This window comes from Helobdella robusta, assembly GCF_000326865.2.
Source record: "Helobdella robusta unplaced genomic scaffold HELROscaffold_46, whole genome shotgun sequence".
Taxonomy (NCBI): Eukaryota; Metazoa; Annelida; class Clitellata; order Rhynchobdellida; family Glossiphoniidae; genus Helobdella; species Helobdella robusta.
The window spans coordinates 897,523-922,215 of record NW_008705138.1 but is presented as its reverse complement, the minus strand read 5'-3'; the positions used below and the strand labels follow the sequence as shown (position 1 = coordinate 922,215).

The 24,693-nt window shown below is 31.2% G+C and overlaps 4 protein-coding genes across 4 annotated transcripts; 3 read left to right on the top strand and 1 right to left on the bottom strand.

The window, feature by feature from the left end:
* Positions 1–1,691: 1,691 nt before the first annotated feature.
* HELRODRAFT_178191 (hypothetical protein) lies at positions 1,692–9,535 on the top strand (the record flags this gene model as incomplete). Its single annotated transcript, XM_009026324.1, has 8 exons — positions 1,692–1,734; positions 4,693–4,964; positions 5,310–5,403; positions 5,510–5,664; positions 6,165–6,253; positions 7,339–7,464; positions 7,859–8,051; positions 9,371–9,535. The coding sequence occupies 8 exons, from the start codon at positions 1,692–1,694 to the stop codon at positions 9,533–9,535; spliced, it is 1,137 nt and encodes a 378-aa protein (XP_009024572.1).
* Positions 9,536–10,479: 944 nt separating this feature from the next.
* Positions 10,480–11,461, top strand: HELRODRAFT_178190 (hypothetical protein; the record flags this gene model as incomplete). The annotated part of the gene is made up of 4 exons (XM_009026323.1): positions 10,480–10,534; positions 10,805–10,946; positions 11,006–11,112; positions 11,367–11,461. The coding sequence occupies 4 exons, from the start codon at positions 10,480–10,482 to the stop codon at positions 11,459–11,461; spliced, it is 399 nt and encodes a 132-aa protein (XP_009024571.1).
* Positions 11,462–12,412: 951 nt separating this feature from the next.
* Positions 12,413–14,566, bottom strand: HELRODRAFT_178189 (hypothetical protein; the record flags this gene model as incomplete). The annotated part of the gene is made up of 3 exons (XM_009026322.1): positions 12,413–12,560; positions 13,926–14,246; positions 14,430–14,566. 3 exons carry the CDS (start codon positions 14,564–14,566, stop codon positions 12,413–12,415), a joined length of 606 nt encoding a protein of 201 aa, XP_009024570.1.
* Positions 14,567–22,004: 7,438 nt separating this feature from the next.
* On the top strand, positions 22,005–23,197 carry HELRODRAFT_178188 (hypothetical protein; the record flags this gene model as incomplete). Its single annotated transcript, XM_009026321.1, has 4 exons — positions 22,005–22,112; positions 22,192–22,296; positions 22,561–22,899; positions 23,168–23,197. The coding sequence occupies 4 exons, from the start codon at positions 22,005–22,007 to the stop codon at positions 23,195–23,197; spliced, it is 582 nt and encodes a 193-aa protein (XP_009024569.1).
* Positions 23,198–24,693: the final 1,496 nt, after the last annotated feature.

Genomic DNA, 24,693 nt, shown 5'->3' with positions numbered 1-24,693 from the left:
TACAAATTTGTGTGTACCAGATCCTAGTTTTTTTTGTTGGCTTCTCTGAAAAGAATTACATTTATACTAATATAATTGTTTTTTATTTTAATTGTTTTAATTTCACACATAGTGGTAGTTGATGACTCAACTTCATTCATTGTTTTTTGGCCCAAGGTGACATAAAAATTACATCACAAAACGGACCGGATTCGCGTACATCCAGATGTTTATGTTTCGGTAGTAAATACCGTCAGTGAAACAGGACGTTGCTCGTCAATAGTTTTAGTTTTATGATGCTGCGTCACATCAGAATTAGTCGAAGGGAGGCATTAGTCTATTGTTAACAGCTCAACGTAATCGACAAATTTTTACTGTTAATTTGAAAAAAGAAATAGCGAAAGGTATAGGCAGAAAAAAGTTACTAAAGGTTTTTTATAACTAAAAATTGTACGAAGCCGCAAAAATAAATGTTACGATAACTATATCTGTTAGCGATATTGATACCTGTAGCGTGCAATTACCAATTCATTCACATAACATTTTGATTTTCAGCACACACCACACACACATATACATAGCTATCATAATCCGTGGGCTAGTAATACTTGGTACATATATATATATTTATTCAATCGCTAGGGTTTGGACTTTTTTGGTGCTATAAGTTTTTCTTTTATTATTATAACATATTATTATATTTTTTTGCGTGTTTTCATACATTTCAATTAAAGATAAAACTTATATTTTATAAATATGCTGTATTAATTTGTCGCAAAAACACTATAGTTTATTATATTTTACCACGTATATATAGTTAAAATTTATACGCTTGTCAATCTGTACTATTCACAATTATAGTCATCACAAACTTTATTTCAATTTAAAATATTTAAATATCACTTTTTGCTGCAATTGCATTAGTATTTGTTAATTTTGAGCTAAAATAAAAACATATTTTGTTTTTTTTTGTAAATCGAAATGTTCACGCGTTAAAGAACTATAGTTCAATTATTGTGCAATGCATATTATTCATTAAACGGATCAACATTTTTATTAAATTACAGTCTAGTTTAGATGAACATGGTTGGTTTGGCCACGCTTGCAGGAGCCTAAAGCAGAGAAATAACTTCACCAATCGAAAGCGGTAAATGCACTGTCGAAAATGTAAAAAACCAATGATAACATTAAAAAATAGAAATTCACAGATTGCATGACTTATTGCGGAGGAATAAATGCTTTTTAGTGTTTACTGAAAATGGTCCCAAAAGCAACGTTGAATCTTTACAAAACCTACAGAGCATAAAAACATGCAACAACAATGCCTTAGCCAAGTGGTTGGTTGATAACAAAACAATCGTATCCTTAAGATACTGCAAAATAATATAACTGACAAACAATGTTTGTTGCAGCAAGTAGATAACACTGATGTCATCAATGAAGCACAACGGCAAGCCACTCAGACATCACATGATGAAAATGTTGCAATTGTTAAAAATAATTCGCCGGCAGGAGGTATTATTATCTCATTTATAATGTATTATAATTTGCATGTGCTACATCAATTTATTTGTAATAAACATTGCCTCAAATCTAATATTCCCTTTTTGCATGATGGTAATTTTTCGTCATCTTTTTCTAATTCCCAAAGGGTACTAGAACTGAACGAAGAAAGAAAAGAGGTTAGTTGAATAATGTAAACCAACTGCACCATGCATCTTTTAAGTAGTACAGTTGAAGAAGAGGTGTACCAAGGTTACCGATGAAGCAAATTTAGAAATGTATGGATGACGCGTTTAAACCAATATTTGGGGATGTGCACAAAACGGGAGAAAGTTTTGTTTTATATGATATTTTATAAAAGGAAAATGTCTATTAGAATATTTAAATATTTTTGAGATGCACACATAAATGGATTTTTGGCGATTTTTTAACTTTTTCGTTACCGAGACCGCAAATTTAGAAATGTATGGGTGACGCGTTCAATCTAATATTGGGGAATGTGCACAAAACGGGAAAACGTTTTCTTTTATACGATATTTTAGGGGATAAAATTTTCTATTAAAATATACAATATTTTTGAGATGCATACATAAATGGATTTTTTGGCGATTTTTTAACTTTACCGTTACAGATGGAGCAAATGTAGAAATGTATGGATGACGCGTTCAACCCAATATTTTAAGGTGTAAACAAAAGGGGAGAACGTTTTGTTATATATGGTATTTTAGGGGATAAAATTGTTTATTGAAAAATGCAAGTATTTTTGGGATGCACACATAAATGGATTTTTAGCGATTTTTTAACTTTCTCGTTACCGATGTCGCAAATTTGGAAATGTATGGATAATGCGTTCAATCGAATTTTTGAGAATGTGCACAAAACGGGAAAAAGTTTTGTTATGATATTTTAAAGGATAAAATTGTCTATTAGAAGATGCAAGTTTTTTTGAGATGCACACACAAATGGATTTTTGGCGATTTTTTAACTTTCTGCTTATCGTTGGTATATTAATATATTGCGATTTTATGAAGTTTTTTTTTATTGTTTTATACAATTTTTAATCTGAATAAAGTTAAAATGTTATAAATAACAAATAAGGAACAATAATGAATATTTTTTCATTTTCATATTTATTATTTAATCGGTTTTTTCATAATCCGCCTTTTACATATGCTTAATGTTAATCGTCGCTGTGTTAAAACCGTCGCAAACATTACCTTCGTATTTCCTGCGGATTTATTCAGTCTTTTGTGGCTGTTCGGATCAACGTCAGTTAGTGATTAGTGAGGTGAGTATTTTGTTTATTTAAATGATAAATTTATAGTAGAATTTTCGTATCGCCAAACTCCCAAAATGAGCAAATTTTTTTAACTACTGTTCTTATTGACGGTATTGAAGATTGCCACAAGCCACAGTAAGTATATGCGCAGTAAAACATGGCTGAAAAAGAGAGAGCGTTAAGTATATTTTTGCACAGACAATATGGAAAATGATGAAATGATGTACACAATGCATACACGTAAAGTATATTTTCACATAGACATATATTTAAAATGTTTATAATGGACTTTATTTTATTTTATAGACATGTTAGTACATATAAATATTTATGAATATAAATATATATAATTATATTTTTATTTATAACGTCTATGTAAAATAATAACTGGAAAAAAATAATTAATTTAAATTTTAAAATACTTCTCTTTTAATTCTATCACTCTTTCCTTTTTACAGTTAACATAGAATATGAATACCTATCAATCAATCTTCGTCTAGTGTTCAGAGACCCAGTTTCCCTAGGTAGGACGTAGAATATAAATACCTATTTATTTCAAAAAAGAAATCCAGAGAATTTGGGCTACCAAATACTCAATCTTCAAAAAACAGTTTCCGGGATTAACAAATTAATTATAAATCAATTTAAAAATACTTCCGTTAAATTGATCACTTTTTTCCTTTCTACAGTTAATATAAAATAAAGATAGCTATGTATTTCTAAACAAAAAATCCGGAAAATCAAGGCTACCGGATACTCAATCTTTAAAAAAATCGTTTCCAGGGTTAAAAAATTAGTTACTTTGTATAATATTTTAAATGATAACTTAAATAGTAATTTATATCCAGATCTAAAATTATGTACAGATTCGATAACTAGAGGACACCATAAAAAGTTTGAAGGAAATAAGATTAGAACAAACATGAGTAAATAGGCATTTGTTAACAGAGCTATAGCTATACCCATGTGGAATTCTTTACAACAGGAAATTGTGGGTGCAAAATCCGTAAATCAATTTAAAGATCCGTTTGACTATTTACTAATGAGTTTGAGATGAAGTACGAATGGCATGCAAATTATCCAGTTTGATTGATATTTCGGTTGGCATGTGAGTTTGATTGTGGATATGCTTGAGACATGTGAGTGTATTACTTTTATTATCACTTGAACAATTTATTCTTTCTTTTAATTAACTAATTTTTGGGAATTTGGGCTTATGGGTTGTACACCTGCGCTCATTAAAATTTTCTCTATTATGTTAATACGTTATCTTACAACACATCACATTACAATGCTATTCTAAATGTACTGCTTTGATGCAGATATAATCTCAAATTTTTGTTTTAAGTTCAAAAAATTAAAACCTTGATTTTTATTCATTTTTATTGTTCATTAATACATTCGATCATTGGTTCATTCATTTACTCATCTATCTGTCAATTCATCCATTCACTCAACAATGCACCCATCAATTCACTTCACACTTAGATACAAATTTTTCAAGATATTTTTAAAAAATGTTTGTTGATTCGAGACAATAATTTTTATTTGTTTCATTATTGATATGCACACATAATTTCATCAAGATACATTTGCTAGTTCAAGAGCTATAGCGTTGTACATTGGCACAAATTTTGAAATTTCGTTCACTTTCAATTTGCACAAACAACAGCTAACCTAACCCATAGACCACCTACACCAAAAAACTAGCGTCCTACCTGCCTACCGCCCTACTCACAAACCAATGGCTCTTCCAGTGCCTCAATAATGATCACCTGTGTCATCATCTAGTCAATGCCTCACCAGTGCTCTGCAACATTTAACAAACACTCAACACCTTCACTTCAGTTCAACCTGACTTAACACCATTTCATCATTTCCTCACAATCACACGAACAAACTTTTACTCCTTCGTATCCTCACTTCAACAGTCCTCAATACTATCAACTCTTTGAAATCAAACCCAATACTGAATGGTCATCCACCTCCAGTCAGCAAAATTGAAGCATCGCTACCCAGCAAAACAAGAACCATCCTGTCACAGCTCTGCTGTGGTACTCTACCTACCTCAACAGTTACCTTAGTTCTATATAATTATGCCATTCCCGACCAATGCAACCTCTGTCTTTCACCTCACCACACTACCCAACACCTTTTCAACAACAGCTACAATATGACAGAAAGACAAGTATATGAAAAGAAGGTTTTATGGGCTTTATACTGCACTAGAGTTGAAGGATCTGGGATGAAGCATTACTTAGATTTATATTTATGACCAAGGGATCATGTTTTAAGATACCAGGCAAGGGAAAATATCGTCTTGAACTTAACTTAACAGCCCATAATATTTAGCTGGGTTGAATATTTAGTTTTTAAAAACTTTACGTGATGGCCTGGTGGTCTGTGACCGGGTTTGAATACAAAAAAGGGATTCCTGTCTATCACATCCATAATATAATCATCACATATTATAAACAATTTACATATACATTATTTTGTTTCAGCCTTAAAAATGAATCAGTCCAGGAAAAAAAAACTAAAAAATCAGCTAGCTAAAAGCGTACTTGATGATTCATCATTAGTTTACTACTGCAGAGTATTTCAAACGTTAGATGAAGTATGTGACAATAATGAAGAAAAAAGTAAGTGCTATTTTCATTTTTCAGTTCTTTGATTTATCCAATATTGTTTTTCCTGCAATGTAATGAAAATTTACCAATATATTTGCTTATTTGAATAAATTTAAAGATACTTTGATAAGTAATGCACTGGACCAGTTGAAAGAAAATGCACTTCTTGTGTCCCAAAACAATATTGGTAGCAAGCTAATTGAAAAATTGCTCACACATGCAAATATAGATCAATTTGTTGGAATTGCTCGATGCATGTCCAACAACTGGGAAGTTTGTGTTACTAACAGATTTGCGAGTTTTACTCTTCAGTGCATTATTAGAAATTCTTCCAATTTTTTTTCTGGTATGTTATATTTTTATCGCAAAATTTTATGGTAAATATCTGCAAAGTTATTACATTGTTTATTTTCAGCTGTCCATAGTAACATGCAGAAAAGCGAATTCGAATTTGAAAAATTACAAGATGAGTTAAAACTCATTCTTGCCTCTGATCTTGTTTGTTATGTTAACTCACAGCTAGCTTTTTTTATGCAACATAGCAGTGCAAGCCACATCATTCGTGCAATCATTGAGTTATTATCATGTAGAAGATTTGATGATCAGATCATATATAAAAAACAAAATATTTCCAACAAAATCTGTCCGAAAAGCGGTTGGCTAATATTGTTTTATGTTAATTTTTTATTAATCTTTTTTATTTTTTTATAATGCAGCTCTGTCTGTATAACATATAAGTAATTCTTTACTTATATCTTATATTTAAACCTCAGTGCCACAAAAACCATTTAAAGCTCAGTGCCATAGGATACACATACACATTATGTATGCAAGCGCAAGCACCGCATCACTACGGGTTAGGGTCAGATTTTTGTGTTTTGGACAGACAGCATTCGAACCATGCTATCGCGTAATAGCAGCGCGAAACATGGCACTTCTACCGACTGAGCTAACTCGTTGACCTGTTGATAATATTAGTTGATAATTAGCTATTTCATTTAATACGTATTTTATTGAAGGTAGCATAGGAACGGTTTCTATAGATTTAGAAGCTGAAAGTAATCATTGTATTATTTTTCGCAATTGAGCAATGCGTTTAATTTTTATATTAAAAGACGAGAAAAATTATGTTGTTTCACAAATAGAAATCACCTATGGCCGTGTTTTTTCTTATTTCTATATTATTTAGACAAAACCGCAATGGCTCATTGCGATCATGGAGAATGGAAAAAACTGCAGTCCTTGTTAAAATCAATATGTTGAATAGATACATTAAACATTGACACACCTATCATATGTGAAAAATCCAATGTAATGAATTTTGACAAATTTGGGTAATAATTAGGAAGGTATGAAATGATTAAAAACTTGATAGGTCTGAACCTATATGGAGTAATATGATTTTTTTAGAAATAATAAATTACCTTTAAATCTGAAAAAATCTTGTTACATTTTGTTTGGCCCTAAAATAAAAACCAACAATGCCATGTTCAATAACCTATCTAAAATAAATCCTACCACATATTCATTCAATAAAATTCTTGGGTATCATGTTACAGAGTGATTTGAAATGGTCGAAACATATTGAAATGATCCTAGCAAAATTATATAGAGTTAATGAAATAATATATAGAGCACGCAATAAACTAACGTTATCAGTTATAATAACGTTGTACTATATCCTCTTTTTTCCATATCTAACCTATGGGAATATTTTTTGGGGGAGCACGGCCAAATATTTAATTAACAAACTATTTGTTGCTCCAAAAAAGTTCTTACGTACATGTTTTTCACTATCTAAACTAGACCACACCAAGCCAATATATACCTTGTACACAATTTTTAATATAAAGCAACTAAATATCAAACACTAATATTTTTCTACAAAGTTTTATATATGGAAAACTACCAACATTTCAATACATTTGAATTAACTACAACTAATAGTCGATATAATGGCAAGTTTAAATTATTGAAAAGTAGGACAGTAACTAATGACAGGCATTGGGCAGTCTGTGGTATAAAATTAATGAATGAGCTGCCTTTAGATGAAGTGAATATAACAAATATAAGGTCATTCAAGCTTTTACTCAAGGAAATTGTCTTTAAAATGGTTTGATTTAATTTTATTTTTTCACATTATACTGTGTTGTATGAATATCTGTTTGTTCTTTTTTTTCTTAATTATTATAATTACAATAGTCTCGATTAAATTATAAAAAATATTTAATTCATTCGCTGTCACTGTTACAGAAAATGTTGAAATGTTTTTCACTTTAGTGCTGCTATACAATTTGTTAACTATGAAATTTGAAAACTTGCAAGGCAGCATATGAACACTGGTTTTGTTCACTCACAAATAATAACTTTATATTACTTATTTTCAGTGTATTTTAAAACATAAATGTAGAATAATTTTGCTAAAAAAAATAATTATGTGAATGAAAATTTTTTCTAAAATTCGGAGCCCGGAGCCGGAAATTTTTAAATCAAGAGGTCGGAGTCCGATAAATTTTCATCCGACTCCGACACCCAAGAGAATTCACACACAAGAAGAAAAAGATTATGCATATGAACTAAGTCACGCATCAGGAGTATTTGGCATTAGTGCAAAACTACTGCAAGTCATTAGATTAGCTGTGGTTCTGTGGTTATACAAGGTAATAACAAAAGTATAGCAAACCGAAAAATAACCGAGAACCTGGAGAATGGCTGGACGATGGACTGCGTCTGCGCTTCCATGTGAACGTATTCTTTGTGAATATTGACGTGAATATTTCTAAAAATCTGTCTTCCTGATGCATTTCCGTTCTGCGTTTTTTCAGTTTTCTTTTGACATCCTTTCGTAAATTTAATTATTCAAAGAAAACTTGGCTAAGATTTGCTTTCATAAGATTTTTACGTTGTCGCTCTCGCTGCAAGCTAGACGTAAATTTAATCGACCACTTAGGAGTTCGTTGACCTAAGGGCAGCTTTTGACTCCTGTCAACAGAGAGGCTATGCTGTCGTTGTTCCGTAGCCTAAATGCATTTTATCAGTTAAAAATTTTTTAAAAATTCTTTACACGGACACTCTGAGCTGTGTGAAGTCGCAGGAACAATGTTTTCGGTGTTCTAAAATAGCGTTAGACTGGTATGCTCTTGACATGCTCAATTCATCGAAACTGAGCTTACATCCAAAAAGTTGGAGATTTTTGTCGGAGTCGAAATTTTTGTATTTGAAATTTGGATTTGAAATTTTTTAATTTTTATTATGAAAAATTTTTTAGGATCGTGTTTTTAAGAAGATAAATATATGTAGCATATACAGTCATCTGTTAATACTAAGAATGCTAATAATGTGAATAAAATAACAGTTTATTTTCTATCTGTTAATACTGAAAATGCTAATAATGTGAATAAAATGACTATTTTGTTTCAGTATGTTTTGAAACAAATTACATTGACTGATTTTAAGTGTTCTTTTATATTTTTCATTTGGTAGTGATATTAGAGTAAAATTATGATGCAAAAGTTGAAAAATATTCTGGGAGTCGTATCCAGAGTAAAAAGTTTTTACCCGGAGTCGGAATTTTTTGAGAGACTGGAGTTGGTGTCGGATATTTATATATGCTTGCATTACGTGAGCCTCATTGTCCACACATTTCTAAAACAGCAGTATTTGGAAATTTGTTTTTTATTGGATCCGAACTTTTTTTGAAGATAATTTTCGTGGATCAAACCTACGGACGTGTCGATGGTATATTGGCTACATTTCACAACCACACAATAAAAAAAACCAATGCTACTGTTTTATCTCTTGAAATTTTAGTGGCTTAACTAAGCATTACTTGCTTATTCCGAGTGCACGTTTGGTTAGCTAAAAGCATCGACAGCCTTGACAAGTCTGGCTGTGTTGGAAATGCAGCTAAGCTACCTACTGATACAATAAAATCTTGACAGTCTGATTTAAAGTTTCATCTGATCCACGCCTCTGCCAGCAAATCATTATCTTCTGCATAGTTCAACTTGTGTCAATTAAGGTGCCGAGTATTCTTTGGGGTCTTAAATTTATTCGGTGCAAAAATCTGACGCCACTCCTAAACCACCAAGAACATTATTTTCGCAACTTCACACAGCTCGGATGTCCGAGTAAAGGAATTTAAACAATTTCCCAGCTGATGAAACTCAGGATACAGAACAACGCTACATAGCGACTCTATTGACAGGAGTCAAAAGGTGAACCCAATCCAAAGTGGTTGACTAAACTTATTTCTAGTCTGCAGGAAGAGCGACAGTGTAAGAAATTTATCAATAGTAAATCTGTCACGTGTTAAGCCGTTTTGGTTTTCGCTCCGTTGAGATAATAAAGAACTGAGTATTGAGTAGAACACAAGCGAGGTCGTTAGATTTAGTAAAACTTCCTTTTTTGAATAGACTTTGTTTTCTTTTCAAAATTTACGTTTCGTAACTTAGTTTTTTTAAATTAGTGAAAGAGACTAAAACGAAAAAGCGATGGATAAGAGATAAGATAAGAGTTGATGGTTTTCATTGACCTACACTTTAATTTTAGCAGAAAAATTTCTTCAATTTCAGATATTACCTATCCGTCAAAAATCAAAAGGTTTTTTCAAGAACAGCTCTTAAATTTAGATAACAAGCTTGTCAGTTTATCTAAATTGCAAGGTTTGATTACGAAAAATTATTTGCGTTGTCAATTGATATTTATATAATTGTGTGCTGAATGAAAATATTCGAAATATGCTTATTTTAAGTGTTTTTAAAGTATTTTTTATTTAGTATCGATAATAAGGTGAAATTATAATACAAAAAATGAAAATTTTTTTTGTAATTCGGAACCCAAAATCGAGAATCGGAAATTTTTATCCGGAGTCGGATTTTTTTGAGAAGTCGGAGTCGGGAAGTGGATTTTTCGAAGGGCCAAAGTTGGATATTTTTCACCCGCCTCATAACAAGGATGGAATCAGGCATCAAATTTAACTGATAGATTTATTTTTTTCAAGCTACCATAAAGATTGTCTAGAGATCAGTTACCTTAAAAGAACTTTCCTTGCGCTTTATCCCGTTAAAATTGGAACATCATAGTGAAATGGAAAGATCTTGGCACAGTCCTCTGAATAAAAGTGTTAGGCCGCTTAGAATAGGTTAGGTGTTCAGGGTAACGTACCTCTGGTTGAGGTAAATGAGAGTGTGCTTTGCATTAAATTAAGCTACTCTATTGCTGTTTTCAACTTCCGTTGTAAAAATAATAAAAAAAATTAACTGGTTAACTGTTTACTGTTTAAAAATTAACTGTTTACCTTTTTGCTAGCTTTTGCTAGCACGGAGTTTTTTATGGTTTAATATCGTTTGTTGTGATTTTTTGGTGAAATTTTTGATATTAAAACAGTTTTCAATAATTTTTTTAAACGTAGATCATGTTTGTAACACATTATCAAATCCTGTTCTTCAGTCTATGGTTCTTTCTCTGAAATCATTGCCAGTTAATGTTAGCAGCGAATTGCTCAGCAATTTTATAGAAAATTCTGAACTTTTTACTGAGCACGTTGACAAAAAGTTTGTATTACTACTAATTTTTATAAATATTTGTAACATAATTTAAATAATTTGCAAAGATTGTTAGTCGTTAGTGAAAAAGAAATCGGCTCATATTTATTAGAACAAGTCCTCATCACACTTTCAGACGATAGATTTGAAGAAATTTTTAGCTTACATTTTAAAGGTATAAACTGTCATTTAAATTTTATTTTTATTTTAAATAAAAGCTAACCTAATTTATGTTTCTAAAATATATGATATTTTTTATTTTAGGTTTTATTGTTTTATTTTTTTAAATACAATTCTCCCAGTTTATGTTGATTTTATTTGGAAATAAAGGTTTTAGAAAGATTCAAGAAAAAAAATCACTTTGTTTTTATTTTTTCTATCTCTCTAAATTATTTTTTTTTAAATAATGCTTCTATAATTTTTTGTTAGGTAAGTTGTTACACATGGCAACCTCTCCAATAGGTAATTTTGTACTTCAAAGACTTATCAAAAGCTCCAGAAATAAAAAACAGGTTGCTATTTAACATTTTTATTATGTTTATAAATTATCACAATAGTTCAATAAAAGCTGGTAATTTTAAAAACAAACCAAATGGTGTAATTACAAACTTAGAATGTATTAAAAGCAAATTGAATGAAATGATTCTTTGACGTCTAATGATTAGTTTTTAATTTTTATTAATGACAAAATGAGAACCCCAAAAATAGTTATAATGAAACCAAATGCAATTGTTTATTTTGTTCAAAAATTGCACGCAACATTTTAAATAGCTTACATAGCTCGTAATTGTATAGATAGCGTTAATATATATATATATATATATATATATATATATATATATATATATATATATATATATATGCAAACATCGTTGAAAATAGAAGCCCATTTTGCGTTAATAACTTTCTTTAGTAACAACTCAACACTTCTAAACTTTTCAAATTGATATTTATTTTAAAATGAACGACATGTTGAGGCTAACAGTGCTGTTTTGAATAATTCATTATCAGAGCTTATGTGAAAGTGAATATTGCAAAATATGAAATTAAAATAAATAAATATGAAATATGCAAAATATGAAATTAAACTAAATATTAAATGTATGTAAAATATAATGGAATTTTAAAGAAATGACAGGTTGTTAACCTTTGCTAGGGTAATTTTATATTTTTAAAGATTGTAGAAATAAATTTATATTGTAAAACTTTGAATGCAATTAAAGCGAACCATTATTAAAATAATGAAAAGTTAAATAAATTAATATTGCAATTTAATTAGTATAAAATTAAAAAACGGAGAGATAGAAATAAAACATAAATTTAGTCGAATGTAAACAATTATTGTTAAAAGTGGACAAGAATGGAAAGCTTGTGGAAAAATGCTAAAAATTTATTTATTAAATATGTTAAGATATATATAGATAATTTTAAAATCACGGAAATATTGACTATGCACTATCAAATAATGAAGTCAGCTACACCGTGACATTAGTCTTATGACGAATGGTCACATGGTCACCGTTCACAGGTATCTCATCTTTAGGAGCCGACTCATACTCGTAGCGACATTGTGGTGGTGGTTCACGGTTGTTGATATGAATGGCACATTGTGGACTGTTCTGTCTGTATTGTGGATAAAGATGGAGGGTATGGACGAATGTGTTCCAATTGTTTATTTATAGAAGGTTTGTTGTTGTAAATGTGTAAAGCCTCTTTAATTTAAGACGAACAAGATGCGATTCGTGTTTAAGTATTTTTGTGTTGGCGTCTAATATCGCTCTGGTTAGCAGCAAACCGTGAGTCTTAAACATATGATCTTTAATGGCGCCATTCTTTACATGCATGGTGAATCTTCTGGCCAGAGTAGTACGCGTATGCCCAACATAATTTTCCACAACACTGTGTGGCATAGGACAATTGAGGCTGTACACCACGCTACTCTGTTCCAAAATACTTGTGGAATGTCTGTTACTATTTTTTATTATTAAGTTGGATGTCCGGCTTGTTTTTTAATATATAATGAGTTTGAGTTGATGTTCATCGTTACACATAGAAATATTAGATTTTATGATATTTTTGAGTTGAAATTCGTCTATTTTGTAGTTATCATGCATTTGGTTAAGTTAGAAGATTGGTGTTGTTGTTTTTGTTGTAGTTAATGGTAGTAACGCTGTAGGTGTTGAGTTATTGATTTTATTCAAGTACTTGCGAATAATGTTGTCAATAATCTTGTTAGGGTAGTTATTGTTAATTTAAAATTGTTTGATTCTCACTAATTCACTATGAAAAATAGTGGATGAAGTTTTATACGCTCTGTAAACAAAGTTATAAACAACATTGAATTTATATTTGTCAGGGCAATCTAAGTTGTAATTAAGTACTTGACCTGAGTTGGTTGGTTTAACAGACTTTTGAGGTTAATTGTTTCTCGTAATGCATAATAAGACAGTCCAAAAATGCAAGTTCATTTTCTTTGCTGAATTCGATGGTGAATTTTAAATGGGAATTATTCTAGAAAATATTCCGCAGACAATACATATCAGAAACAGTCCTGCAAATGATGAATATATCGTCGACATAGTGTGCGTATATCAACGGTTTGTTCTCTAGGTCCTAAATATGCGAGTTTCTAAATCGGACATGTAAAACTCGGCAAAGAGTGGGCCGAGAGGAGATCCCATGGCCACACCGTCGACCTGTAGAAAAAGTGAACCGTCAGGAGCAGTGAACGGACTCTGAACTGTGCACAATCTCAAAATATCTTTCAGTAAATCTGGTTGTATATTTAGCTGTGGTAGTGTTGGGTGATTGTAAACTTGTGAACATATGATGTCAATGGTATGTTCAATTGGAACATTTGTGAATAAGCTCTCAACATCAAGAGAGGCCACGTGTCCATCACACTGTTTATTACCATTTATTATGTCAATGAACTCAAAGCTTGAATTAACTGAAAATCAGCATTAGGCGTGAGCTGATTCGAGTCACCTCCAGTAAATTTTGTGCCAGTGGTTCCCGTATAAAGATTCCCACTCCATTTTGGTTTGTCTTTTGGCCACTACAGAACAACATGTAACTCCCAATGAGAGAGACACCATTTGATTTCCATCTTGTTTCCTGCAGAAAACAGATGTCAACCCTTCGCCTTTCCAGCAGGTCGACGATTTCCATGGAGCGATCCAGTATTTAAAGTGCCAAGTCTGATATTTCAGGAGGGTACGCCAGATTTTCCGCAACATCCCTCCACTGTTGCGTGCTTCCTGGATATTGTCACCCGTTGACCATTTAAGGTCTTCTTGGGAATCTTTCCTTTTTTATGATGACATAGAAGATGTTTGGGTCAAAAAAATTTTATATCTGGAATCGCCCAATTCCTAACGACAACAACCACTTATAAGTAGTGGGCCAACCCTTTTTGCTGGAAGCACACAAGGCAGCGCAGTTGCAGTTTTTTATCTCGTGTTCAAGAGAGCGCTGTTGTAAACAGTGCACCTAGCCTTTGGGTCAAAGGTCCGTGTTCCACAAGGCAGTGGATTTAAAAGGTCATCCGCTATTGGAGCCGTTGTCCTAGGATCCTCCGCCTCTTTCACCATTGTCTTCTTTCTTCTGGTACAGTTGGTTCGCGGCATCTTATTCCATATTATTCGATGCAATCCCAGAAGGTCTCCCTGCTCAAGACTTTCCCCACCTGGGGACGCGCCTTATAGCCAGTGCACCTCAGCATGAGGTACCATATATATATATATATATATATATATATATATATATATATATATATATATATATATATATATATATATATATAGAGAGAGAGAGAGAGAGAGAGAGAGAGAGAGAGAGAGAGAGAGAGAGAGAGACGGTAAGAAATTAGATTAATTAACGTGAAACAATTTATGAATTGTAAAAGATGATCTGCCAAACAAGATTAAAGGAATCATTAAAAATTTCTGTATCTTGACGGTTGAAAAAAAAAACAGTTAAACATCTTGAAAATAAATTTTTGTTTAAAGTTTAAACAGATTTATGAAGAACTGCTTCCACATTTTGAATCGATTTTTGCATTAAACCACTTAGGAGTAATAGTTGAAATAAGCAGAACTTGCCAACTACATTCAACAAAGCAAACAAAATTCGTTAAGGTTAGTTAATATTTCAATTCCATATTTAGAATTTGGTTTTGTTTTAATAATTTTGTTTGATAATTGAATAAAAATTACTTTTGTTTAATGTCATCCATTTGTCTGTTTTTCTGATAAACGTTAACACTGAATTTAAATAATTGGAATTTTATTTCCCTTTTTTCTGAGTTTTATTTTGAGTTGCAGATAACTAAAGTAAAAGGTTTTAGTCACTTTTCGAAAGTTGGTAAAACCACTGCTGCAAACGTTACACGTTACCTCTACGTTACTTTATATAAGTAAATTTTTTTAATTTGTCACGAGAACTGTTGTTATTCGCAGTTTGCATTCCCCGCATTACCGAACCATTTTGTGAAAGCTTTAAGAATTTTTTCATGACATGACTTGAACACAACTAAACTTTTTTACTTTTAACGTTTTCCATGATAAAAGCATATGTTTTTAAAAAAAGAAAAGCCTAGTACACACGTGTTGCCCATTTCTGGTTTCTGAGACGTGACTCGATTTGTCTCAAAATATTTTTATAAGTCAATTCTAGTCTGCGAAAGTGAAAATCGCATATTTAAAGTTTCTCCGCGAAAAGGAGACTATGCGATTTTCATACATTTTTTACTTTAAAATTTTTTTTGGATCGGTTCTATTTTTTAAAATTTTGTTTTATTTTAATACTTCATTTAATATTATTTAATGTTTTCAATATTTATTAGTATCTTTTAGTATTTTCTTGTAAAGTTTTAAAAATTTAAAAAGTTTTTAAAAACTTTTTTTTATTTAAAATAGGAATTTTTTAAAAAACCAGTTTGATAGAATTTTACTATATTCCATTGTTTTCACGTTTATTGATAATTTCAATATTTTAATTTATTTGTATTTTTTCAATATTGAAATTTTTTCTATTTTTAAAACTTTTAAATTTTTAAAATGAACGAGTATAATTTTTATAAATGTGATCAGAAACTATATAAAGAAGAAATGTTAGACTTTTTGTTAGACTTTTATAGAAAGCCACGTTATACAAAAACGACAATAAGATATCCAAATTATAGCGTGGCTAGACTGGACAAGAAACTACGTCTCATTTGTGTTTATCGTTGATACCTATAAAGCGAATGCAAAAAAGAAAATGATCTTTTTTTTAGGCTTAAAGCCTAGTGACAACAATTTAATAAAAATGAATTATGAACGTTTTAAAACAAAAGGAGTAATGTTTAGCTCGTGGTATGATAAACAAACCACATTTGTTTCAACTAATTGATGAAAACATGCATCAATTGAATAACATTTTATTTATGCTGAAAGGAATCTAAGATGGATCTGAACAGAATAATATAATGATAAATAACTGTAAAGATGTGGTCACATAATATTCTGTGATCAATCACTCGTTTATTCAATCGTTAAAATCGTTAGAATACAGCACAATAACTAATTGACAGCTAAATCACGGAATACAACCAATCGTCAATAATTAAGCTTCTCTCATTAGACTAATTATATTGAGTTCTCCTAGCGTTCTTTATTGCAGTAAGTTTCCAGCTATCAAAATTTTACTTATGTCACCAGTGTGTAATTTCTCGAAGATCCCACTTCTACACCAGTGTTGTAACCTCCTCGACCTCGTAACACCGATATTATAGCTTTAATACTCGCTATATCTCCAACACTGTGTTGTAGTTTCCAACAATAGTCGAAAGTTCGTTTATCCGTAGGTTCAAGATTTCCGATAGATGAAACTAGGCGGAACGTTCATTTAATACCAGCAGTAATAGAAACAATAAATTAATCCAAATGACTACGCAAATCACATTTACGACTTCTACCTCAGCTGTCCTCCGTCCTCTTACCTGTTCTCCTCTCTCTTGTGTGTCTCGAATCTTGCTTTCGGTGTTGCTTATATAGCTACCGATCTGCTTGTAAATGTGTCACATGCCGTGTCACACCCATAAATGAATTTACAATCATTTTAATTACTTACACCTTCTAATTTATTTACAAGCGGTTCATTTTTCGGTTTATGCATAACAATTTCTTACTATTAATTTTTATCTCGATTTCACGTCTGTAACAATATTGTTCAAAAACCCAAATAACGCATTATGTTTTAATAATTGAGCAAATCTATCATTTACTGCTTGAATTGATTTGTTCATAATATCTCGTTGTAAAATAATACTCTAAATTTTTGTTCAGGTGATACTATTGTCTTCATATGAAAATTGTCGGGTTTTTTGCGCACGCGTGTAAATTTCTTGTCATTCGATTCTTCACAAATTTCAAGTTCAATTGCAAAAATTTTCGCTTCCTTAATCATTGCTGATAAAGCTTCATCAGAGCAATAATCGTACATAAAAGATTTAGCAGCGTTTAAATGTTTTAAGACTAGACACAAATCTAAAGTAAAATTTTGCTGACAATTTTATTACGATTATCACAATTATTACAATTACAGTTACGAGAATATTGATTTTAAAGTTTTCAAAAAGGTCGTCTTTCAGAGACATGAAAAAGGATCAACTAAATTTGATATATAAATTTATAAATTATAATAGGTAAAAATTACTAATAATTATTACCAATGAAAAAATTGCAGAAATTATTACCAATGAAAAAATTGCTTCTAGTAAATTAAAAAAATGCTTCGTCATTTTTGCCTAACTAACGAAAATTCACCCAGTTAAAATCGGCTATTAAACATTCTATCTTCTACCTATCTTCTAATGAAACCATTTCATATATTATTACGAACTTAATTATCTATTTTACTTTATATGTGTTTTGTTAAAATATTTAAATTCTGTTTAACATTTATATTTTATGATCTTAAAATATGGAGAAGGTTTATTAAATTTTTAAATAGGTTTAACATTTATATTTTATGATCTTAAAATATGGAGAAGGTTTATTAAATTTTCAAAAAATATATCTAGATTTGTTGCAAAAATGTTGAAAGGTAGTGGAAGGTAGATAAAAGACAAATTACACTTTCCCAAAGTGTACATAACTCGATTTTTAGTACATGGCGTATGTAAAAACTGTTGGAAGTTTATCGTAAAGATATATAATATACTCATCAATATATTAATATCTTACTTGTTCAACTATTAAAAAAAGGGAAGGTGTTGAGGAGAGAGGAGGAAAGTGTACTGCAGAGAGCTGAAAGAGCTATGGTGAGGATGATGTGTGGGGTTAAAGTGAAGGATAGGAGTAGGAGTACAGAGATGATGTCGATGATGGGACTGAATGAGGACATTGTGACATTGATAAGGAGATCGAGATTGCGGTGGTATGGACATGTGTTGAGAAGGGATGAAAGGGTCGGGATTAGGCGAGCGTTGGAGTTCGAGGTTGAAGGAGTGATAGGAAGGGGTCGTCCGCGATTGGGATGGAGAGAGCAGGTGGAGAAGGACAGAGTGAAAGCGGGGTTGCGTGATACTGAGGCGAGTGACAGATGTGAATTTGCGTCGAGAGGTATTTCGATTTCATCATAGGTAGCCAAACATCAACCCCCGATCTCGGGAAAAATGTCGTATAAACGTGTGTTGTTGTTGTTGTCAACTATTAAAAAAAGCTTTCTGTCGAAGATCACGAACATCAACCTAAAACCACTAAATCCACTATTTTATTCTAATTTTTATAATTCATCATATAATTGATGTCTAATAGGGTTTAGCTTAAATCAGAATTTCTCGAAATTTTTGATGATGTTTTTGGATTTTTTTCGCCGTAATTAGCTTCTATATAAATGCTTTAATTAATCTAGGAGAAATTTTTCTGGAACTAAAGACAGTCATCATAACAATCTCTGAATAAGAATGGCATATATAATACAAAATAGAAAACTATAGAATAGTTTGCAATCTTCGCAATGATTTTTGAGCGCTGGTTCTGACATTTGTTTTTTCACTTATCTGTTCATAAATTGATGTTGATGTATAAAATATGCAATTCTCATTCAGAAAGTGTTATGATGACTGCCATAACAAAAAAATTTCTCCTAGATTAATTAAAGCATTTATATAGAAGCTAATTATCGCGAAAAAATGGCTCAAACACTAAAACAACTTTGCTGTAAATATTTGATGATTCATAGGTTTATTATTTTACTTAGTTTGCTCTATAGTTGGTTCATTCATTAAAACAACTTTGCTGATAATATTATCATTCATATGTTTATTAATTCACTTAGTTTTCAATATTTGATATTTGGTAAAAATAGATTCACCTCGGTTGATAGATTTGTACAAGTTAATATTGGCTTCTGTAGATGTTTGGAGATTAGAACAGATAACAGATCTAACTGGATGGCATAAATTTCATAAATATATATAAAAAGAAGAAATAATTATATTATGAGGTTATGATTATAATTCGAGTATATCTACCTGATCAGGTAAAAAATCTAAGAGTGATGTTCAAGAATGCATGTACTATGATAACAAAAGGCAGTGAAACTTAGTACTTTTTGTCTACAGTTACGAAGATTAAAACGAAATGCATAAACTTGTAAACAAATGTAACATTAAAATGATGTACCAACATATATTTGATGATTCAGCCCTACGAAGATTCCTGGCGCTGATAATTTATTTTTTTTATTGCCATCCAACTATGTTATCTGTTCGAATCTCCAAATTATCCTTAATGCAGCCCTTGTAACCTTCTTTTATGACCCAGAGAAAACGTGGGAAATACAACAATTTTGCATATAAATTATGTTACCCTCCAATCGCTTTTTTGGGCTTTTGTGATAAAAACCTCAATACTTTTTAGGCTTGCTCTGTCGTTTAAACTGTTTCGGCCACCTGAGCGTCTGAGTATCCATGTAGAGGTAGTCTTGAATACTTTTATTTTTTTGGTCATCTTGATAATTATGCTAAACATTACACAAGTTGCAAAACATTCCAAAAACTGACACTTTTTGTTTATACGTTCCGTGTTTGTCAACCCATCAAATAGTGATGTTTTCCTGAAGTAATCATTCAATCAACTTTGATGAATTTGCAAAAGATCAGGCACACGGACCCATGAAAAAATGAAAATGAAAAACCGTCGCAGGGAGATTATTCCATTTTCTTGGCTAGAAGGGTAGGTGTCAGTTGTACAAAATAATGTTCATGACCGGCAATCACATCGACTGAAGGAGACTCCATAGAAATAATAGAGTTTGCCATCGGATTACTTTTGGATTTTTGTGGTATAAGAGTTTTTTCTGTGGTATCAGTTTTTTCATAGTTAGGAAACGAAGATTTAGAGTCAGTATTTTTTCTTGGATAAATTACTGTCTTTCGAGCTCCATTTGCCGAAGCAACTAGTTAAGATGTCAGTGGTTTGCCTTTGCATTTTTTGAAAAACGGGTTTTGCTAGATAAAAACGATGAACGTAGCGTGAAGTAGCTAGATTTGATGGTTTAAGGTTGTGTTTTGCAAAAATATTTTAAAAAAGTTCATCCCCATTACCAGCCCTGTGCATAATCATTTATGAATCGATATAGTAAAATACAAGTTGTTGAAATGGTCAACATGGGTTCATCATCTTGAAAAACCGTTTTTGGCATACCAGTCTTTTACATTTTATGGGTTGGTTTTTAGAAGATTAGATAAAAAACATCTCTTTTATGTAAAGCAAGGCGCGACAGAAATCACTTGAAATGAAAGTTGTTGGACAGTGTTAGATTAAAATTGGTAAAAATGTGTATTGGATTGGTAACACGTTGCAAGCACTCTCTTCAGCAATCTATCTCTAAGCAAAACCATTTTAGTCACGCGTATACAATGTATTTTATGTGTTGATTATTTATAATTCATAAAAAGAGACTAATATATTGCAAAAACTTGAAAATTAGATTTGAATTTTAGTTATTAACGAAGTTTAAAACATTTTTTTAGCATTTATGCAAAGCATTTCATTGTTATGAACCAGAGGCCAGAAGATGCAAATTTGTACAACTTCTTTTATCGCTGTCAACTTATGAAGTTTTTTTTAGTTATGACGATGATAAAGTAAGTAATTTAGTTATTTTTTAATGTGTTTATAAACTTTTTCAATTATCATCCGCTAACTATTTAAAACGAAAGTGTTTAAAATTAAAAGGAAAAAATTTGAAAAATTTTTTATAATTTATTTAAAAGCTTTATAATCTGATTTGAGCATTCCAAGCAACCAGTAGAAAGTTAACGGAATCATTAAAACAGATTCCTTACATATATTCTCACAAAACATTATGACATTGCTGCTTACAATCAAGCCAGGATATTTGCATCGATGTTAAAATGGTAAGATGGAAGTGTTAATTGTAGCTAGTTCAAATTGACGGTTAAAGAATCAATGGACGGAGACATTTGTTAAAGCATTAGTCGACAGAGAATCATCGTAGCATCCTTGCATCTTTGAAGACAATGATGTAATTCATTTTCTACATTCACATGCAGTTTTTTCCACATATTCGAAATATAAATTTTGTGGACTTGGAGGACTGTTCATGATGATGATGATGTGTTGATGATGCACGCTGTCCTTTATTTCGGTTTTATCAGCATTTATCTTTAATGCTCTTGGTCTGACGCAAACTTCTTCAAAATTTCTAGTTCATTTTGAATAGGCTTGTTAATTTTTTCAGGTGTTTTTATATCTAAATTTGGCACGACTCTTGATCACCTTAATATAAAGCTAAATTTTAAAGATTTTGTTTCAACCCATTCCTCTGTTGTCCAAATTTTTGAAATTGTTTTTTGCTAAGTTTTGATTATAAGATGGTGCGCTCAAATATTTCATGTTTCGTGATCTATTGCTAAATAGAACTTTTACAATTTGACGCTTTATGAAGGTGTTTATCTATTGTGGGGGAAAGTTTCTTTACGGTTTGACTGAAGCTGTCAAGATCTCACGCTATACAATGATAAGTTTCGAACATGGGATCGCGTATCACGCCATGGCTTTCTTATACCCTTTAAACTTTTCTCAAAACAATTTATTTTGCAAATCAACAGCAAAGCATCAAATGCTATTCACTAGAAGACCCGAAGCCTGCACTTGTAGGGTCACCCAGTCCATAGAGACAGAAAAGTAATGACACAAGAATATTGTTGTACACTTGCGCTCGTTAATACAAACACCAGTGTTATAACTTTAAGGATCTCTATATTTCCAACACATGTGTTGTAGCTTCCAAGATCGTCAAGTTATCGTTCAAGATTTCCGATAGATCAACACAACTGCTTCAAGTGCAAACTTTGTTGATTCTTTCCAGTTATAGTACTCACAAAACTGTTATAGTTTTTTTTGAAATGCCTTCGTTTAATGTGAGGTATTCATAACAATATGAGTTAATTTTTCCTGACCGTGAATGAATTGAATCTTTTAATTGCTCAAAATTGTCTCGTGCAAGAAGAAATCTTTTCAACTTCAGTATTTTTGTGCTTTTTAACAAAGTTGTTTTCAAATTCCACTAAAATTTTTTTATTACCATTAAATTTTCCAACTTTCAGAATAAAGTTTGTAAAAGTCCAGGAACTTCTAAAAATGATTATAGCAAAAAAGGAGTTATGCAATGCCAGGAAACTGACGATGAAATTAAAACCGGTGATGACGAGATGTCATCTTTATTGCCCAAGCTGCAATTTGTTAACATATATGGATCCCACATCATGCAGAATTTGTTAATGTTTAAAAATGTTGCTTTAGTTGTTCAAGGCTTATTCGAATTAAGTTTCGAGGAGCTAAAATTGTTATGCGAGGATGCACGTGGTACTAGAGTCATTGAAGCTTTTCTAGAAAGTACCTCCGTTTCTGATAAACTGAAAAATGCTTACGCTTTAAAGCTAAAGGTTCATTTACATTTTATATTTATTTTTGTTTATACACATAAATATAAGATTTATATTTTGGAACGAGGTTTTCGTTAAGACAAATTAAGTTAAATGTTTTTGCCCATTTGGTATTTATTTATCAACTTAAAAAGTAATTCGTATTTATTGAGATTTGCTGTCATAGTGCGTTTGACAACGTTGTTTCGACTTGTATTGTCATCGTCAGAGCCTACAATTTGAAATTACAAAATATGAAATATGAATTTAAAGAAATATTTAAAATCAGGAAAATCAAGAAAATATCAAAGTAAAATAATTAAACGAGGTTGGATTAAAATACGTATAGTAATACAAATTTAGAATAAGAGTGATAACCTTTAAATCCAATTAAACGTAAATTTCAAAATATGTAAAAATGAATAAAATAGAACGAATACATTATGATGAATTAAATATTTAAATGAAATAAAATATTGAATTAAAATTAGTAAGCGTGGATATCGATATTACAGATTGGATATAAAGACAAAACATGTTTGTAGTGATGTAGTGTTAACTAGTTTAAATGAATGTATATATTATGATAATATGTAGCAGTAATGAATGTACGTTGTTAATTAAAATATGAAAATAAAATATGGATGAAATGAGAGCAAAATAAATGTATCGAGTGACGTAACGACGTAGGATTTTTAACGAGTGGTCACAAATTACGTATTGACGAGTTGGAATTTATCAACTTTGGTGGTTAACTGCTCTTCTTTCTGTTCTACAGACGGTCAATGAACGCGAGTCTTTTTTGGTGCTAAATTCTATTGTGAATTTTAATTAAGAATTAATTTGGAAAATGTTTTGTAAGTTGTGTATATCAGTAATGGCTGGATGGACAGATGATTTTTAACGAGTGGTCACAAATTACGTATTGACGAGTTGGAATTTATCAACTTTGGTGGTTAACTGCTCTTCTTTCTGTTCTACAGACGGTCAATGAACGCGAATCTTTTTTGGTGCTAAATTCTATTGTGAATTTTAATTAAGAATTAATTTGGAAAATATTTTGTAAGTTGTGTATATCAGTAATGGCTGGATGGACAGATGATGAAGATGTCGTTTATTGCGTATATTGATGGTTTATTTGTCGGATCGCTGAATATCTTGGCTTGGAAGTCAGACATATGAAACTCTGCGAAAGGGGGACCTAGAATATGATAGCCCATAGCAACGCCGTCGATCTGTAGGTACAAAGAGCCGTCTGTAACAACAAAAGGGCTTTAAAAGCTCGGTAAGTAACTTAGAGGGGATATCGTGATGTGGGAGCGTGGGATGTATATTCTATGGGAACATTAGTAAAATTCAACGAATAATTGGGCCATATGTCCAGTGCACCGCCTATTGTCGTTGATGATTTATATAAATATTTTTACATTACAAATTATATTTATTTAGTTATATGTGTTTATGCAAATACGTATATATATATATATATATATATATATATATATTTTTGGTAACAGACTGTTGTTAACGCAACATTTCAAAAATTCATTTTGTTGTTGATTTGGTTTCTAATGATACGGCTGTTGTTGTTGCTGTTGTTGTTATTGTTGTTGCTATTGTTATTACTGTTTGTAATGAGGCTTGTGATGCTGTTATTATCAAAGTTATTAGACGTGGTGGAGGGGTTGCCATTATCTTCCTGTTCATTGTTGTTTGGAACGTTGTTGGTAATTGCATTATTTTGATGTATATTTTGTGCATTTTCATGATATTTTTTGGTTAATCTATTTATGACTTGATCAATTTGTTTCAAAG